At 47.6% G+C, this 19987-nt stretch overlaps 1 protein-coding gene across 2 annotated transcripts in view; it reads left to right on the forward strand.

The window, feature by feature from the left end:
• Positions 384-19987, forward strand: part of ACSF2 (acyl-CoA synthetase family member 2) — a 38563-nt gene continuing 18959 nt past the window's right edge. The window contains exon 1 of one of the 2 annotated variants that reach the window (XM_003131573.4): positions 384-668. In XM_003131573.4, coding sequence (XP_003131621.3) covers positions 541-668 — 128 coding nt within the window. In that variant the 5' untranslated portion in view covers positions 384-540. The remainder of the gene's footprint in view (positions 669-19987) is intronic. The other variant, XM_021067162.1, reaches the window with a different exon arrangement.

The following is a 19987-nucleotide window of genomic DNA, read 5'->3' on the forward strand; positions in this document are numbered from 1 at the left end:
CCGCTGCACCTTTTGTCCCGGCTGCCTCCCCTCCCCCGCGGGCCCTGTGCTCCAGCTGGCAGGCCTGGGGGAGCCTCGCACCGGCTCCCCCTGGCCTCTGGCCCACAACCCGGGAACCAGCACGTGACCTGTGCGCTAAGCCGGCTCTTGGGGGGGGGGGGATGGACGCGTCTGGCCGCGCCGCTGGTTCCCCCTTTACGAAATCAACACGTTCCTGCGCCCCCAAACTCAGGCCCCTAGTGGTTGGAAGGGGAGAGCTGCCGGGGTCCTGCGGCAGGGACTGTCGGGTCCAGAGGGGAAACCAAGGCAATTCTTCGAGGGTGGGTGGGGGGCGGGGCAGGGAAGCGGGTCCCAGGGAAGGTGGCCCGGGATCGGGCACTTCCTCCACGCCTCGTTTGGGCCTCGCCTCGCCCCGCCCCGGCCGGCCCCAACTTCTCCGCAACCCATAGGCAGAGGCGACCCTCCCGCCTCCCCGCGCTTCGCCCCGCCTCGGCGCGCTTTAAAAGTTTACTCCGGGCCGGGACGCTGACGTCGCGAGCCATGGCCGTCTACCTCGGGATGCTGCGCGTCGTGAGGCTGTGCGCCGGGAGGCCGGAGGTGCTGGGGGCCCGGGGCGGCCTCTCCCGGGTTTGGCAGGAAGCGAGGCTGTGGGGCGTCCGTCCCCTCAGGTACGCGGCCCCGGGAAGAGAAGGGACGGGCCAGTCCCCTGGGTGGGGATCCTGGGCGGGGGGCGGCGGGGGGGGGGGCGGTCTGCAGAGCCTCGCAGGGGGCAGATGGCACTCAAGCTGGGAGACTCGCGGCGGCTGCACCCCTGGGCAGCACAGGCGAGAGAGCAGGTACCCTGAATCTGGCACCTAGGCAACAGGAAATGCTGGCCTGGCCCACACAGGCTGGGGCTGCAGCTGCAGGGACTCTGCACAGACTCTGGGTTCTGGTTCAAGACTCTAGATTCTTCCAGTCGCGGGCATACTGATGGCCGGGAGTGGGAGCCATTAGCAGTCTGGCCCAAGGCCTGGACTCTCTCCCCAGGACACTCCTTCTGAGCTGGAACCTTTTCATGGTTAAACTTGGGGATCTTCCACCCCGTCTTGTGCGCCCCAGGTCCTGAAGCTCAGCAGTCTCCCCTCTCCTCCTCTGCTGCTGATAAACCCTGCTGGGCTCCTTGCTGCTTCCTTGGCCTCTTTTCTTCTGCTCTGGTGAAGAAGGAAAGTGCCCTGGCAGATGAAGGAAGTGTTTTTCTAGCAAGTGTGCTGCCTCTAAAGCAGCAGCGTAAGCAATACTACCTCCCTCTAAGAGTGCAGATGTGAAAATGTGTTTGGGAAGCAGGGCTGGGCTCCCGCTAGTTATTAGCGGTGGCTTTTATCTTTAGCACCCAGCAGGGGGAGGCCTGGCCACCACTGAGCCTGCCCTGCCACCCACCTAGGCCAGGTACTGGCTCTGGGGTCAGGACAGGGTTTTGGACCCCAGGTGCCATGTAGGCCTGGGCATTGAAAAGGGAGGAGAAGCTCGAAGAGGTTTCTTGTCTTGCCGGCATGGTGTAAACAAAACGAAAAAAAAAAAAAAAAACAGATGAGGGAAGTTGATGGGAGGTCCAAACTCCTCTTTGGCTGGAACTCTGGAGATCACAGTGTTTTGAACTAGCTGGTAGAAAGCATGCAGTGCTTTCGGATTGCTGGGCCTGATTTTTCTGGAGGTGGCTCAAGAAGGTCAGCAGATGGGATTCTGAGGACGAGAATGCTTCTCTGCTGGCTCCGTCACTCACGACCTCCTGCTAAGTGCCTTCCTAGGCAAGCTCTGCCATCACCACCCCACAGCCTTCAAGCCTCACTTCTGGACTCCGGGCGGGGGCGGGGGTGGGTGTACATGTTTCATGATGTACATCAGGCCACCTTTGCAATCGTTCTGGACCTTTGACTTTTTTTTTATGTGTAAACAAAGCAGGTCCCTTACTTGCTACAGTCCTGTAACCTTAGGGTAGGGGTACTAGGCCTCCGAGAAATTTCTGACTCTGTGTCAGGAGGAGAGCCATGTGTCCAGAGAAGAATTTCCTGAGCATCTGGCCTAATTCCCTCCCATCCTTTCCATGCACTCGTGCATGAGCCCTTCCCTACTGACTCTGGTCGTTTGGCCTGATTTTGCTCCTCCTGTCCTCTCGGAAACCCTCAGGAGTCTCAAGCATTCAGCCTATACTCCCGAGAGCCTTCATCATGACCAACCCCTGATGGGTGCCGTAGTTATGAAAGTCATAGAACCCAGTCCTCCGGGGACTTGTAGCCTAGTACAGAGACAAGTCAGGATGACCACTGCTCCGTGTTCTGGGTGCCGTGTGGAAAGCTCCTGGACTTTTGTCCTCTGCTCTTTCTGACCTGGTCCCATATAGCTCGCTTTCTTGCTGACCAGCACCCATGTCTATTCCTTATCAGATCCTTAGTTTTGCCTGTTAGGAAAAAGCAAGAATTTTGAAGCCAGGCTGCTTTGGGTTATAGCCCTAGTGCCTCCACCTACTTGCTGTGTGACTTGAGCATGTGACCTGAGCCAGGAGCCTGTGGCGTTGTCACTAATGGTACCTACTTGCTGAATTGACAAAGGCTTGCTCCTCTCAGCCTTTGCTTTGGGGCAGGCTTGGTCCCTAAGAACCTCCCAGTGGTGTCTAGGTAGGACTTCCAAGTGATTTGAAGGGAGGAAAGGACCCCCTCCTCAGTGACCTCTTTCTTGCACCTGGTCCTCTTTCCAGATCAGTTGCCAAAATGTTGGGCTCTGCCCAGCCCCAAGTCTAGTGCCTGGATCTGCTGGACACTCCTCTATCCATCAAGGTCAGGGCTGTCCAGAGCCCTTTTTCCCCAGAAGGAAAGAGGAAGCTGTCCATTGCTCTCCAGATCTCCTGAACTATCAACCCCTTCCCCTTGTCCACACACACGCTATTCCCCAGGAATGGGAAATGGTCTAGTCTGGGGCTTCCAGGAGCTTTGGAGGGAGGAATCCCATGCTGATTCCTTGGGGAAGCCTGTGAGGCAGCTGCACCTGGGTTATTGCGAGCACTTAGGGCTGGGGAAGACAGAAAGAACAGTGGTTTAGGAGTTCCCATCGTGGCTCAGTGGTTAACAAACCCAACTAGTATCCGTGAGGATGCAGGTTCGATCCCTATCCTTACTCACTGGGCTAAGGATCGGTGTTGCCGTGAGCTGTGGTGTAGGTCACAGGTGCAGCTCGGATCCCGCCTTGCTGTGGCTGTCACGTAGGCTGGCAGCTACGGCTCCAATTTGACCCCTAGCCTGGGACCCTCCATATGTGCAGGTGCGACCCTAAAAAGACAAAAAAAAAAAGACAAAAAAAAAATACAAAAAAAAAAAAAAGAAAAGAAACTATAAATTTAGACATTGTAATCTGTGAATGATGCAGGTATGCAGTCTACTGTGGCGGGTGCAATGGGGGATACAAGGATGGATGAACTTGTTTTCAGTGACTTCTTTGACTAAAAGGGCTCTACAGGGAAAGATCATAGACCCACTGATTCAAGGAAGTAAGGATGCTGTACCAGGGAGGGTGTCAATCAAAGCAGGGAAGAATCTGACTGGTAGGAATGGGACTGGGTAAGACTTTCTAAAGAGCCCAGAATATGAGCCTGATCTCCAATGACAGGGCTGTAGTTTGAAGGATGAAGTCTATATACTTGTATGAACGCTTGCTTGCCCTAAACTCTTTTGAACCTTGGATATGAAGCCTTGCTAAGATCTCTCACATTATTTATTTATTCAGTCTACAAAGATTTTGGAGCCAGACAGATCTGTGTTCAAAGAACCACTTTCTAGCTGGTAGCTTCCGGAATCAGTTGAACTTGAGACCTTTGTTGTTTGTAAACGGTGTTGTTGTGAGAGTTAAGTGAGGTCACATAAGAATGTTGTTTTTTTTTTTTTTTTTTCCCCCGTCTTTTGTCTTTTTAGGGCTGCACCTGGGGCACATGGAGATTCTCAGGCTAGGGGCTGAATCACAGCTGTAGCTGGTGGCCCCTGCCACAGCCACAGCAACTCGGGATCCAAGCCACGGCTGCAACCTACACCACAGCTCATGGCAATGCCGGATCCTTAACCCACTGAGCGAGGCCAGGAATTGAACCCGAGTCCTGATAGATGCTAGTTGGATTCATTAACCACTAGGTCACAACGTGAACTCCCTATTTTTTTTTTTTTTTTAAGAAAAATCTTTTTCTTTTTTTTTTCATCTTTTTTTTGTCTTTTCTAGGGCTGCACCCACAGCATATGGAGGTTCCCAGGCTAGGGGTCTAATCAGAGCTGTAGCCACTGGCCTATACCACAGCCACAGCAACACCAGATCCGAGCCACGTCTGCACCCTACACCACAGCTCACGGCAACACCGGATCCTTAACCCACTGAGCGAGGCCAGGGATCGAACCTGCAACCTCATGGTTCCTAGTTGGATTTGTTAACCACTGCACCACGACGGGAACTCCCAGAAAATTCTTAATTCGTGGCCTGACTCTAAGGAGACCTTCAACCCATTGCATTAATGATAGGGCTTGTGCAATAATGGCTTTGGACATTCCTACAATTATTCCAAGATCCACGGCTTAGAAGCCTGTCTGGAGAGTAGGAAGAACACAGGTCTACTTAAACCAACCTGGGGCTGCTCTGGCTGTTGACAGACACATCGTGCTTATGCTGAGTGCTGGGATAAAGGGCTGCTCTCCCCCCCAACCCCCGATCATGTGTTGAAGAAACCAAAGTATAGGATGTAATTTCATCCCTTGAAAGGGCCTGGCTGGGGGAGTGTCTTGATAAATGGCAGGTACCAATAATGCTACCAGGCGCCTCTCCCTTCAGAAATAAACAAGCTGTTTCGAGCTTAGGAATCATGTTTTGGGAACCTAACCGGCACACGTGCTTCTCAGTTTGGGAGTTACACCACAGGACAGAAAATCCCAGCCCTACCACTTCTAGTTCAGTATGGCTTTAGGCAAGTTACTCACCCTGTCTGGACCTTGGTTTCTTTGTAAAATAGGCCACTTGGACAAGAGGCACTCTGCACTATTTCTGTGGACATTCTGGGCTTTGGGCCTGATCTCTGAGTCCATGTTCTTTGGGCCTGATCTCCGAGTCTGTGTTCTTTGGGCCTGGTCTCTGAGTCGGTGTTCTTCTCTACATAGGCACAAACACACATTCGCTATCAGTTTTTTGTTTGTTTGTTTGTTTTTTATCTTTTTGCCTTTTTTATAGGGCCACTCTCGTGGCATATGGAGATTCCCAGGCTAGGGGTCCAATAGGAGCTGTAGCCACTGGCCTATGCCAGAGCCACAGCAATGTGGGATCTGAGCCGCGTCTGCAACCTACACCGCAGCTCACGGCAACGCTGGATCCTTAACCCACTGAGCAAGGCCAGGGATCGAACCCCGCCACCTCATGGTTCCTAGTCGGATTCGCTAACCACTGCACTATGACGGGAACTCCCACTATCAGTTTTATTTGAGCTAAAAATGGAAATTTCCACAAATATAGAGTGCCTTGCTCAAAAAAAAAATATGTATATATATATATATATTTGTCTTTTTAGGGCCACACCTGAGGCATATGGAAGTTCTGAGGCTAGGGGTTGAATCAGAGCTACAGTTGCCTATGCCACAGCCACATCCACGCAGGCCCTCAGCCACGTCCGTAACTTACGTCAAGCTCATGGCAAGGATGGATCCTTAACCCACTGATCGAGGTCAGGGATTGAACCCACATCCTCATGGATCCTCTCTGGGTTTGTTAACTGCTGAGTTATGAAGGGAACTCTTCAAAATCTTTATTGTAGCTCTTACCACTTGGGGGTTTTTTGTAGTCTGTGTCCTTTGCAGGCTGTGGACTCCTTCAGGAAAGCTATATTTGGTGGTGAAAAGATTACGGGGCTTTATGGTATAATTACAGACAGTAAAATGTGCAAATCTTAAGTGTACAGCTTGATGGCTATTAAGAAATGTATACACCCATTATGCAACACCCCAAGAAACAGAACTTGTGCATTACTCTAAAACAGTGCCGTTCAGTAGAAATATAATGGGAGCCACATATATAATTTTGTTTTCTAGTAGCCATATTAAAAAAATTAATAGGAGGGTATTCTTGGTGGCACAGTGGGTTAAGGATCCAGAGTTGTCACTGCTGTGGCTTGGGTTGCTACTGTGGCATGGGTTTGCTCTCTGGCCTGGGAACTTCCACATGCCATGGACATGGCCATAATAATAATAATAATAATAATAATAATAATAATAATAATAAATAAAATAGAAGCTCCCCTGTGGCTCAGTGGGTTAATGATCTGGCTTGTCTGTGTGGTGGTGCCAGTTTGATTTCCAGCCAGCACAGTGGGTTAAGGATCTGGCGTTGTCATAGCTGTGGCATAGGTTGTAGCTGAGGCTTGAATTTGATCCTTGGCCCGAGGAACTTCCATATGCTGTGGGTGTGGCCACAAAAGGGGAAAAAAGTAAACAAAATAAAAAGTAATGAGAAATAGGCGATATTAATTTTAACAACACATTTTCCGTAACTTGGTAGAGCTAAGACATCATTTCAGCCTGTAACCAATCTTTTAAACATGGCTAAGGAGATATTTTATATTCTTTATTTCATACGTCTTCCAAATCTGGTGTTTGTTCAGCACTTACAGAAGACATCAATTCAGACCAGCCACATTTCAAATGTTCTAGAACCACTACCATCTAGACAGCGCAGTTCTAGAAATTTCTCCAGTCCTCATTTCCAGTCAGTTCCCTTCCCCAACCAGAGACTACCAATGTCACAACACTCTCCATAGATCAGTTTTTCTACTCTTGAATCTTAGAGAGAATAAGTATAGACTCTTGTATGTAGCTTCTTTTTTTTTTTTTTTTACTTTTTTTTTCTTTTTTTGTCTTTTTAGGGCAACACCTGTGGCATATGGAGATTCCCAGGCTAGGGGTCGAATTGCAGCTGTAGCCGCTAGCCTACGCCACAGCCACAGCAACGCCATATCCGAGCCTCATCTGTGACATACGCCACAGCTCACGGCAACACTGGATCCTTAACACACTAAGTAAGGCCAGGGATCAAACCTGCATCCTCATGGATACTAGTCAGGTTCATTTCCTCTGAGCCATTTCCTCTGAGCCACAACAGGAACTCCAAGAATTTTTTTTTTTTTCAAAAACTTTTATTTTGAGATAATCATACATTCACCTGCAGTTGTAAGCAGTAGCACAAACAGATCCCACATACCCCTTATCCAGTTTCCCCCAATGGTAACATCTTGCAAAACTGTAATACAGTATCACAGCCACCGTGTTCCCACTGATACAGTGTCACCAGCACAGGACCCTTCAAGTTTCTCTTCTATAGCCACACTTACTCCTCTCCCATCTCCACCCCTCCTTAGCTTCTAACAATCTCTTATTTGTTTTCTGTTAATAGCATTTGTCATTTCAAGATATTATGTAATTGGAGTCGTATTATCCAATCTTTTGGGATTTTTTTTTTTTCCACTCTGCATAATTCTCGAGATTCATTCAGGTTGTTTTGTGTATCAATGGTTCCTTTCTTTTTATCATTAAATAGAATTCCTTGCTATGGATGTAGAATTGGTCTAACCCTTCACCCACTGAAGGACCTTCGGGTTATTTCCAGTTCTTTCTTTCTTCTTTTTTCGACTCTGGTATTTTTTTTTTTGTTTGTTTTTTGTTTTTTTTTTTGGTCTTTTTGCCATTTCTTGGGCTGCTCCCGCAGCATATGGAGGTTCCCAGGCTAGGGATCTAATCGGAGCTGTAGCTGCCAGCCTACGCCAGAGCCACAGCAACGCGGGATACATTAACCACTGTGCCACAATGGGAACTCCTCTTTCTTCTTTTTATTTTTGGCCTCCAGTCAGCACATGAAGTTCTTAAGTCAGAATTCAGATCCGGGGCATGGTTGCAACCTACACTGTAGCTGTGGCAACACCAGATTCTTTAATCCACTGTACCGAGCTGGGGATCAAATCTTGGCACTGCAGAAATGCCCCCAGCCCTTTGCGCCACAGGGGCAATTCCTGTTTCCAGTTTTTTTCAAATTGGGCAGCTACAAGCATTCAGTTCATGTTTTTGTTTTGTTTTGTTTTTTTGTCTTTTTGCCTTTTCTAGGGCCGTTCCTGCGGCATATGGAAATTGCCAGGCTAGGGGTCGAATGGGAGCTGTAACTGCTGGCCTACGTTAGAGCCACAGCAATGCCAGATCCGAGCCACGTCTGCGACCTGCACCACAGCTCATGGCAACACCGGATCCCCAACCCATTGAGCAAGGCCAGGGATCAAACCTGCAACCTCATGGTTCCTAGTCGGATGCATTAACCACTGAGCCATTATGAGAACTCCCAGTTCAGGTTTTTGTGTGAACATATTTTCATTTATCTGCGACCATAATTCTTTATGGTTCTCTTTGGTGTTCGCAGGAGACTGGTTCCAGGACCTCTGTCAGTACCCAAATCTGTGATGGTTAAGTCTCTCATATGGAAGGACTGTAGTAGGAATTCCCATCGTGGTGCAGCGGAAACGAATCCGCCTAGGAACCATGAGGTTGCGGTTTCAATCCCTGGCCTCACTCAGTGGGTGAAGGATCTGGCATTGCCGTGAACTGTGGTGTAGGTCGCAGGCGCGGTTTGGATCCTGGGTTGCTGTGGCTGTGGTATAGGCCAGCAGCTACAGCTCCAGTTTGACCCCTAGCCTGGGCACTTCCATATGCCATGGGTGTGGCCCTCAAAAGCAAAAAACAAACAAACAAACAAACAAAAAACCCAAAACCCAAAAGGATTGTAGTAGAGTCAGCTCTCTGTATCTTCTGGTCCACGTCTGCATATGGAGCCTGTGGGTTCAGAGGGCCAACGAAATGTATTTCTTGGGGATAATTGCGCTGAAGTGCAATTGCTGGTTTACATGGTAGTTGCATGTATAGTTGCACAGACACTACCTGTTTTCCAGAATGATTGTACCATTTTACATTCTCATCAACAATGTATGGGTGATCAGCATCCTCTTCAGCCTTTGGTGTTGTCACTGTTTTTAATTTTTCCCCTTCGGGTAGGTGTATGGCGATATCTTATTGCGGTATTAATATGCATTTTCCTAATGGCTAATGATGTTGAGTAAATTTCATGTGCTTACTCACCACCTGTATATCCTCTTTGGTGAAATATCTATGTCTTTTGCCCATTTTCAAGTGGGATTGTTTGGTTTTTTACTGTGGAGTTTTCAGAGTTCTTTATGCAGTCTAGATATACTTGTCAAATACGTAGTTTGCAAATATTTTCTCCCACTCGGTAGCTCACCTTTTTGTCCTCTTAACAGGGTCTTTGGCAGAGCAGAAAGTTTTAATTTTGATGAGATCTGGTTTACCAATTTTATGAATCGTGCTTGTGGTGTCAAGTTTGGGATTATTTTGGCCATGCCCATGGCATTCAGAAATTCTCAGGCCAGGGTCGAACCCACACCAGAATAGTGACCCAACCACAGCAATGACAACACCGGATCCTTAACCCATTGAACCGCCAGGGAGCTCCACCTTCTTTTTCTTGAACAATAGTTGTTACGTTGTTGCTGGCATAAATGTGCCACTCACCAATGTGGGCACATAGAAATTAGAACTTGAGTTCTTGTGGTTCAGTGGAAACGAACCTGACTAGTATCCATGAGGAAGTGGGTTTGATCCCTGGCCTCGCTTAGTGGGTTAAGGATCCAGCATTGCCGTGAGCTGTGGTGTAGGTCAAAGACATGGCTCAGATCCTGCATTGCTGGGTCTGTGGTGCAGACCGGCAGCTGCAGCTCTGATTTGACCCCAAGCCTGGGAACTTCCAGATTCCACAGGTGCGGCCCTAAAAAAGACAAAAACAAAAACAAAAACAAAAAAAAAGAAAAAAATTAGAAAACTGTTCATAAAAGAAAGAAATAGATCAAGTCGACGTCCCTTTTGTAAGCCTCCTCCAACCCACCCCTCAGACAGGCAGAGAGCCACTGTCAGAAATTGAATGCATGTCATGTCAGAGCATGTCTTTTGCTTTTAAACAGTAGATTATAGGGCGCTCCCCTTGTGGCTCAGCAGTAATGAACCTGACTAGAATCCATGAGGACACGGGATTGATCCCAGGCCCCCCCTCAGAGGGTTAAGGTTCCGGTGTGGCCGTGGCTGTGGCTGTGGCTAGGCCAGCAGCTGCAGCTCTGATTCGATCCCTGGTCTGGGAACTTCAATGTGCTGAAGGTGAGGCCCTAAAAAAAACAAACAAAAAAACCCCAGTTTTTCTTGTTTTTTGTGTCCATAAACCACACTTAGGTGTTTACAGTTCTTAGCAAAAAATATACCACTGTGCCCTTCTTTTTTCGCCCAACAGTGTGTTTTTGTTTTTTTGCTTTGTTAGGGTCACACCTGAGGCATATGGAAGTTCCCAGGCTACAGGTTGAATCAAAGCTGTAGCTATCGGCCTCCACAACAGCCACAGCAATGCTGGATCCTTAGGCCACTGAGCAAGGCCAGGGATCAAATCTGCGTCCTCATGAATACTAGTCGGATTTGTTTTTGCTGAGGCGTGACGGAAACTCCCACCCAACAGTGTGTTTTTGAGATCTGTTTACATGGATACCTATAGATATAGACAATTCTTTTAATCTACTGTATAGATGTCTGTTTTATGATTCTATCTTCAACCATGCAATTATTGTGTTAAGAGGGTGACATTTTCAGCTTTTTTTAGAAATTGCCCTTGAAAGGCTGTGCTGCTGTGACCAGCAGTAGCTATCAAGAGTTGTGTTTCCCCACAGCCTGGCAAACAGTATTACCGAACATTGAAGGGTTTGCCACTCTGGTGGGGGCTAAAGGGTATCTTACTGTGGTCTGGTTTATGCCTCCCTGATTACCAGTGAGGGTGGGCATCTTTTGAAAAGTCTTCTGTGACTACTCATATTCTTTGCTCATTTACTGTGTTAGATTACTTGTCCTCGATTGATTTATAGCTTCAATACCAATCCTTTGTCTCTTACATATAAAATGAAATCTGTAAACCCATGCAGTTGCTCTCTTTTAGCTTTGCTGGTGATTTGTCTTTTTTCTTAGAGCCCAGGGACCAGCCCGGCATCAAATGCCTATGACGGGAGGAACAGAGATCAGTGCATGACTTGGAACAAAAGCAGGCTATTGATCTCCACTTTCTTTCTAAAGCCTTCTTGCTGGTGGCATGGCATGGCACCCTGCCCAGGCGAGCAGGGGGTCAGCCTCATTGTGGGGGACATTCCTGCGGTTCTGTGGGTCCCTCATGTCCAGTCACCCTCCCTTCTTGGAGGCTTCTGAAAGGTTTAAGAGTTCTTGCCCCAGATCTGGGGCAATTCCAGCCTCTGGCAGGGAGGGTTCACCTGTAATGTCCTGGCCCAGGTTCCAAGAGCCTCTAGGCAGCAGGTAATGCGTAACAGAAGGCAAAACAAACAGCTTCTTCCTCAACTAGATTCTGCAGGCCTGTCTGCTGAGGTCCCTGCCCCCATGACTCCTTCAGAGCTCCCTCATGCTCTGCCTCTGGTCTCTGCCTGATCCTGTCAGGAGCTGTGATCCTTGGTGCCCACAGAGAATTCTAGTTCTGATTTTAGGTGCCAGCCCTAAAATGTCACAGAATGCTACGGCTCGTCACAGGAGTTCCCTGAGCCAGCCAGCTCGTGTTTTTTGTCTAGGGCCTGCTGGATGGCTAGGCTAGGCTGTACTGGGCAGAGCCAACCCTGGGGCACAAGGCTTTCCAGGTTGCTTTAACCAGGGACTGTGAAATTAGGATGCAAAGCCATCATGCCTGGTGCCAGGAGAGGTGACCTGGCACCGTGGGATCCAAGGCAGCAAGGAAGGTTAATCAGATGCCACAAAATAAAGCACGGGAAAAAACCAGTGCGGACTTGAGGGCTGGGAGGTGAGAGCCAAGTGGGGGTGCTTCTCCATGGGCCTGTGGCACCCTCAGGCTCAGGTTTGCTGCTCCAGCCCCTGCACAACCCCCAGAGGAGGGGTAAAAAGTAAAGTGTAAAGAGCGCTACATTCAGAAAAGGACCCAGTGTGGCCACCCTTAGATTTGGAAGCTTAAGAAAAGGAACTCTTACCTTATCCATAAAAATGAATAATCCCCCCCCTTTTTTTTTTCACAGCTGCACCCAGTGTATGGAAGTTCCCAGGCCAGGAATCGAATCCAAGCCAAAGCTTCCACCTGTGCCACAGCTGTAGCAACACCAGATCCTTAACCCACTGGGCTGGCCAAGATCAAATTCATGCCTTTGCAGCTACCTGAGCTGCTGTGATCAGGTTCTTTCTTTCTTTCTTTCTTTTTTTTTTTTTTTTTTTGTCTTTTTGGTCTTTTTAGGGCAACATATGGAGGTTCCCAGACTAGGGGACTCTTTGGAGCTGTTGCTGCCAGCCTATGCCACAGCCAGAGCAACGCCAGATCCAAGCCGCGTCTGCGACCTACACCACAGCTCATGGCAACGCCAGATCCTCAACCCACTGAACAAGGCCAGGGATCGAACCCGCAACCTCATGGTTCCTAGTCAGATTTGTTTCTGCCGTGCCACGATGGGAACTCCCAGGTTCTTTTTTTTTAAATTTTTAATTATAGTTGATTTACAATGTTTTGTCAATTTCTGCTGTATAGCAAATTGACCCAGTTATAATATATATATTTTTTTTCTCATATTGTAGTCAGGTTCTTAACCCACTGTGCCACAGTGGGAACTCCCTAATAATGCTCTTTGTAGAAACCTTCTTATAGACACACACATATTTTTGAAAAAATTCTTAAATTTTTAATTTTTTTCCTAAGAGCCGCCCTCACTGCATATGGAAGTTCCCAGGCTAGGGGTCAAACTGGAGCTGCAGCTGCCAGCCAACGCCACAGCCACAGCAACACCTGATCCAAGCCACATCTGCAAGCTACGCCGCAGCTTGCAGCAACCTGGATCCTTAACCCACTGAGCAAGGCCAGGGATTGAACCCGAGTGCTCATGGATGCTAGTGGGGTTTGTGACCGCTGAGCCACAGTGGGAACTCTGTGCACACATATTTTTGGCTGCCATTGGAAAATCAATTGCAGACATCATAATATCAATATTTTCCGTCTTTGCTGATCTCTCGCGGTTATTTTGCTTTAATTTGTAACATAGACATCTTCTTCTATGCTTACTGGCCACTTGTCTTCCTTCTCCTGCAAGTTTGGTTATTGTCGTGTTTCCTGTGTCAAGGTCCCCTGTCTGTTTTAGTGGAGAGCTGTTTGTGATCTAGTGATGAGGCTGTTTTAGTGCATTTTTAGGGTGGCAGCTTGGACAGGTGGCTTAACTTCTCTCTCAATTTTCTCCACTTGTAAGACAGGGATAAGAGCCCTTGGGATGATTTGCCTGAGAAAACCTGCCTGACAGCTTCACAGGGGAGATGTTCATGCTTCTGCCCCTTCCTTCGGTTCCTCACATCCCTTGCCCATCTCTGCCCTTCCCCACTGAGTGTGCCCATCTGTTTCATCAATCAGAGTCATTACACTCCTGACTTGTCATTAAACATCTCTACAGACATTCTTGGAAATTACACTGTCAAGTAGTTATCATCAGGTGGCTCCGAGTTTCCCACTGGAACAATATTCCAGTTGGGGGGCTGTCTTCTGGACCAAAGCCTTGCATCCAGTGAGCCACATTCTAAATAGTAGGCAGTGTGTCCTGAGCTGCTCCTGAACGTGGGGAAATATGTATCCACGGAGGAAACGGGTTTCCTGGGCAGCAGTCACGGTGTACCACGCAGAGGGCACACACACTGCTCTCTCATCTATTGAAACTCTCAGAAAGGAAAATCCTGCTCCACTCAAAATGGCACTTATTGGAGCTCCCGCTGTGGTGCAGTGGGATTGGCTTGGGAGCACTGGGATGCAGGTTCGATCCCAGCCTGGCACAGTGGATCAGGCATTAGTGCAGCTTAGTTCTTGGCTGTGGCTTGGATCTGATCCCAGGCCCAGGAGCTCCATGTGCTGCAGGGCGGCCAAAAAAAAAACCGAAAAAAAAAAAACCCAACGGCACTTATTGGAGCTCCTGCTGTGGCAAAACAGGGATCGGCTGCCTTTCTGGTGCACTGGGCTGCGTTTGAGGATTTGATCCCAGACCTGCCACGGTGGGTTAAGGACCTGGCATTGCTGCAGCTGCAGCTTGGATCTGATCCCTGGCCCCTGGGAACTCCACATGCCACGGGGTGGCCAGAAAAGAAAAAAAAAATGCACTTATTTCTTTTCTTGAGTAATTTCTAAGGTGGAGATCACAAACAGATGTGTTTACTTGGCTTGCCTGGCTTTATTTATTTATGTATGCATGGATTTTGCACAGAAGAGATAACATGTTGCTTTAATTTTTCTGACAGGATGGCAAATAGATACCACAGCCTGTTGCTAAAGTTAGGTTATGAATTGTGTTTATAGCAACAGTGGCTTAAGCCCTAGGAGGGTCTTCTTTTAAACTTTGCATTGACGTATAACATAGATTCAGAAAAGTACCCACATCTTATGTGCTAGCTTGATGAGTTTTTCATAGACTGAACACACTTGTAAAGCCAGCACCCAGTTGGCTGCATGGATTTTGGCTGCTTTCTTGCATAGATTGGTTTGCCTGTTTTTTTTTTTTTTTTGCCACACCCACAGCATATGGAAGTTCCCAGGCCAGGGACGGACTCTGAGCCACAGCTGCGACCTACACCTCAGCTGCGGCAACCCCAGATCCTTAATCCACTGCACCAGGCTGGGAATCAAACCCTTAGCGCTGCAAAGACAGTGCAGTTTCCTTAACCCAGTGTGCCAGAGCAGAAACTCCTGGTTTGGCCTGTTTTGTACGTATCGATGGAATCAGACAATATATACCTTTTTCTGCCTGGCATTTTTCATTTAACATTTTTTAAATGGATTTCATATTGTTTGGGATAGTCATAGTTCGTTTGCTCTCATTTTATAACATTGCAAATAATAAATCACAGTCTATTCAACTGTTTTTATTAGAGTTGATTTACAATGTTATATTAATTTCTCCTGCACAGCAAAGTGATCCAATTGTGTGTGTGTGTGTGTGTGTGTGTGCGCGTGTGCGTGTGTGTATAACTTTTAAAGAATATTCTTTTCCATTATGGTTGATCATAATATATTGAATATAGTTCCCTATGCTCTACAGTAGGACCTTGTTTCTCTCTTCTACCACTGATGAGTATTTGAGTAGTTTCCATATTGGAGATAATATAAATATCCTGTCTTTCAGTGAGCACATGTATGATTTCTGGTGGATGTATATACCCTGGAGTAGAATTTTGTGCATTATTTTTAAAGGTGTTTGTTTAAATCATTTTCAGTATGTTCACTAATATGTGCAACCATCCCTATGATCAATTTAATTCATTAATTTATTTATTGTCTTTTGTCTTTTTTAGGGCCACACCCGCAGCATATGGAAGTTCCCAGGTTAGGGGTCCAATGGGAGCTACAGCTGCCGGCCTATACCACAGCCACAGCAATGCTAGATCCAAGCCGCATCTGTGACCTACACTGCAGCTCACGGCAATGCCAGATCCTTAGCCCACTGAGCGAGGTCAGGGATCAAACCCACAGCCTCATGGTTTCCAGGCGGATTTGTTTCCGCTGTGCCACGATGGGACTTCCCTTACAATCAATTTTAGAACATTTTCATTGTCTCAAAGAAAACGCCCCCTACCCTTGGCCATCACCTCTCTATCCTCTATCCCCTCTGTCCTAAGCAACCACTTACTTTTCTTTCTTTTTCCTCCTTTCTTTCCCCTTTCCTTCCTTCCTTCCTTTTTTTTTTTTTTTTTTTTTTTTTGGCCTTTTTAGGGTGGCACCCACAGCATATGGAGGTTCCCAGCCTAGGGGTCGAACTGAAGCTATAGCTGCCCACCTACACCACAGCCACATCAACTCGGGGTCTGAGCCTCATCTGCGACCTACACCACAGTTCAGGGCAACGCTGGATCCCTAACTCACTGAGCGATGGCAGGGATGGAACCTGCGTCCTCATGGATACTAGTCAGATTCGTTTCCAATGAGCCACGATGGGAATTCCTTCCTTTACTTCCTGTATCTACAGATTTGTCTAACTTCGACATTTCACCTAAATGGAATTATACAATATGGGATTTTCTGTGTTTGGCTTCTTTCACATACCATATTTTCAAGGTTCATCCGTGTTGTAGCATGTATCAATACTTCATTACTTTTTATGGTCAAGTAATATTCCATTGTAGGGAGAGTCCATATTTCGTTTATCCATTCATTTATCTACTGCTGGGTATTGGGGTTTTCACCTTTGGGCTGTTGTGGATAGTACTGCTATGAATATATATATATATATATTTTAATTTAATTTAATTTTTTTATTACTCAAACGAATTTATCACATCTGTAGTTGTATAATGGTCATCACAATCCAATTTCACAGGATTTCCATCCCACAGCCCAGGCACATCCCCCCACCCCCCAAACTATCTCCTCTGGAGACCATAAGTTTTTCAATGTGAGTCAGCATCTGTTCTGCAAAGAAGATCAGTCTGTCCTTTTTTCAGATTCCACATGTCCATGAAAGCACTTGATGTTGGTGTCTCATTGTATGGCTGACTTCACTTCTGCTATGGATATTTGTGTACAAATATCTGAACACTTGGTTTTGCTTCTTTTGAATTGCCAGGTCAAGTGGTAACTCTATTTTTAACTCTTTGGAGAACTACCAAACTGTTGTCCAGAGCAGCTACACCATCTTACATTCCTACAGCAATGCGTAAGAGTTCCGGTTTCTCAGAGTTCCCGTTGTGGCTCAGCAGAAATGAATTGGACTAGTATCCGTGAGGACGCAGGTTCGATCCCTGGCCTCACTCAGTGGGTTAAGGATCTGAAGTTGCTGTGGCTGTGGTGTAGGCCAGTGGCTGAAGCTTGGATTTGACCCCTAGCCTGGGAACCTCCATATGCTGCAGGTGCAGTCCTAAGACACCAAAACAAAACAAATAAAAAAAAGAGTTCCAATTTCTCCAGTGCTCACTAACACTTGTTATTTTGGTTTTTTCTTTATGGACTTTCTAGTGGGTGTGAAGGTGTATCTCATTGTGGTTTTGATTTGCAATTCCTGTGCTTGTTGGCTATTCACATAGCTTCTTTGGAAAAATATCTATTCAAGTCCTTTGCTTATTTTTGAATTGGGTTGTTATGTCCTTTATTATTTTTTATTTTTTTATTTTTTTATTTTTTTTTTGTCTTTTATCTTTTTGTTGTTGTTGTTGTTGTTGCTATTTCTTGGGCCGCTCCCACGGCATATGGAGGTTCCCAGGCTAGGGGTTGAATCGGAGCTGTAGCCACCGGCCTATGCCAGAGCCACAGCAACGAGGGATCCGAGCCGCGTCTGCAACCTACACCACAGCTCACGGCAACGCCGGATCGTTAACCCACTGAGCGAGGGCAGGGACCAAACCTGCAACCTCATGGTTCCTAGTCGGATTCGTTAACCACTGCGCCACGACAGGAACTCCTATGTCCTTTATTTATTTAATTTCTTTCTTTTTTTTTTTTTTTAGGGCTGCACCTGTGGCATATGGAGGTTCCCAGGCTAGGGATAGAATCAGGAGCTGTAGCGCCGGCCTACGCCACAGCCACAGCAACATCTCTGCATCTGTGACCTATGTCACAGCCACAGCAACATCTCTGCGTCTGTGACCTACACCACAGCTCATGGCGCCGGATCCCCAACCCACTGATCGAGGCCAGGGATCGAACCCGCATCCTCACGGTTCCTAGTCAGATTTGTCTCTGCTGAGCCACAACGGGAACTCCCTATTTATTTATTTATTTATTTATTTTATTTTTTGTCTGCCCCATGGCATATGGGGTTCCCAGGCCAGGGAGCAGATCCAAGCTGCAGTTCGGACCTAAGCCACAGCTGCAGCAAGGCTGGATCCTTAATCCACTGTGCCGGGCCAGGGATCAAACCTGCCTCCCAAGGCTCCCAAGACACTGCCAATCCTGTTGTACCACAACAGGGAACTCCATGTGTGCATTATTTAGCATTTATTCATTTACTCATTTATTTGAGCACTTCCTACATTCTAGGCCCTGTGAGGCGCTGAGGACAAAATGGTGAACACATTGGTCCCACAAAATGAAGAGTCAAAAGAATTATTTAAAAATTTAAAAAAAAAATTCTGGTTTCCTAGGAGTTCCCATCGAGGCACAGCGGAAACAAATCCGACTAGGAACCATGAGGTTGTGGGTTCGATCCCTGACCTCGATCAGTGGGTTGGGGATCCGGCGTTGCCATGAGCTGTGGTGCAGGTAGGTCACAGACACGGCTTGGATCTGGCATTGCTGTGGCTGTTGTGTAGGCCAGCAGCTGTAGCTCCAGTTAGACCCCTGGCCTGGGAACCTTTATACGCCACAGGTGCGGCCCTAAAAAGCAAAAAAAAAAAAAAAAAAAAATTCTGGTTTCCTGACTTTTATGAAATCAGCAGCAGATCCGGGCCTGGATTCTCCCATGCCAACTCTCTGAGGACACCTTTAGGTGGGGCTGTGCTTTGTCTCCAGTTCCCTCGCAGCTCCCACCTGGCTGACGTAACCCCACCTGGCGGTTTACAACACCCAGTCCAAAGATTTACTCTAATTGGGTTGGGAGCAGCTGGCACTGCCAGTCCCCCCTGCCCCCCCAACTCCTTGAACTTCCCACAAACAAATAAAAACCAGGTCTCTTTATTGTCTTTTTCAGGGTGAAATGGGATATCTGCTACTTTGTTTAAGGATAGAAAAAGTGGCTGCCCTTGTTGCCCAAGGGGTTGGGGCTGTGTTTGAGGAAGGAGGGAAGTAGAATCAGTGGTGTTTGCACTTGGGTTTTTGAAATGATGGGTGGTTCTTAAGTTTATGAGCAAATCGCGTTGATAGACGTTTCTAGTACTCTTAAATCCTTTGAAGGAGCAACTCGTTTCCACCTCAACCCTGCCCTACCCCAGTCGCGGTTTCTTGGGTTCAGTTAGTACACAATTGCGGCAAAAATAAAACTGAGATAAGACCATCTCTGGAGATCAGACAGGGACTAAATCCAGAGTGGGAAGAAGAGAGTTACCCACGCCACCCTTTCTCTCCGGGTTGGGTGGAGGGTGGGCAGGCATGGCTGTGGCACTGGGGCCGTTGTGCTGGATTCCCCACTCCAGGTTCAGCTGTTTACCAGCTGGGCAGCCACTTGATCTCTTTGCGTTTCAGTTTCCTTATCTAGAGAATGAGAGTTCACAATTCACATCTGCATTTTTTTAGGATTAGCTTCGTGTGTATCCGAGAACCCCCGTCGCTGTGGTTTTAGGAAACGGGAGTTTGTTCTGCTGGGAGACAGCCAGTCTGGGGCTGGCGTGGTGCACCCTGCTGTTAGGCTGCAGGCTCTTCTGTCTTATTGCTCTGCGGTGCCCACACTCACCATGTGGTCCAAGAGACCCGTCATGTGCAGCACTCCAGCCAGCAGGAGAGAAAAAGAGAAGATGCACTTCCCTTTAAGGGCTCTTCTCAGAAGCTGCACACATGACCTCTCCTTAAATCCCATTGGTCAGGAGTTCCCGTCGTGGCGCAGTGGTTAACGAATCTGACTAGGAACCATGAGGTTGCGGGTTTGATCCCTGGCCTCGCCCAGTGGGTTAAGGATCCGGCGTTGCCATGAGCTGTGGTGTAGTTTGCAGACGCAGCTCGGATCCTGCATTGCTGTGACTCTGGCCTAGGCCAGGTGGCTACAGCTTCGATTCGACCCCTAGCCTGGGAACCTCCATATGCTGCAGAAGCGGCCCTAGTAATGGCAAAAAAACAAAAACAAAAAAAAAAAACAACCCAACAAAAAAATCCCATTGGCCAGAACTTTACTCTTGGACCAGATCACCTGCTAGGGGGAAGCTTGGAAATGTAGTTTCTATTGCGTGTGGCCATGGACAGGTAAACATCC

This window comes from Sus scrofa, chromosome 12 (assembly GCF_000003025.6).
Source record: "Sus scrofa isolate TJ Tabasco breed Duroc chromosome 12, Sscrofa11.1, whole genome shotgun sequence".
NCBI classification, from domain to species: domain Eukaryota; kingdom Metazoa; phylum Chordata; class Mammalia; order Artiodactyla; family Suidae; genus Sus; species Sus scrofa.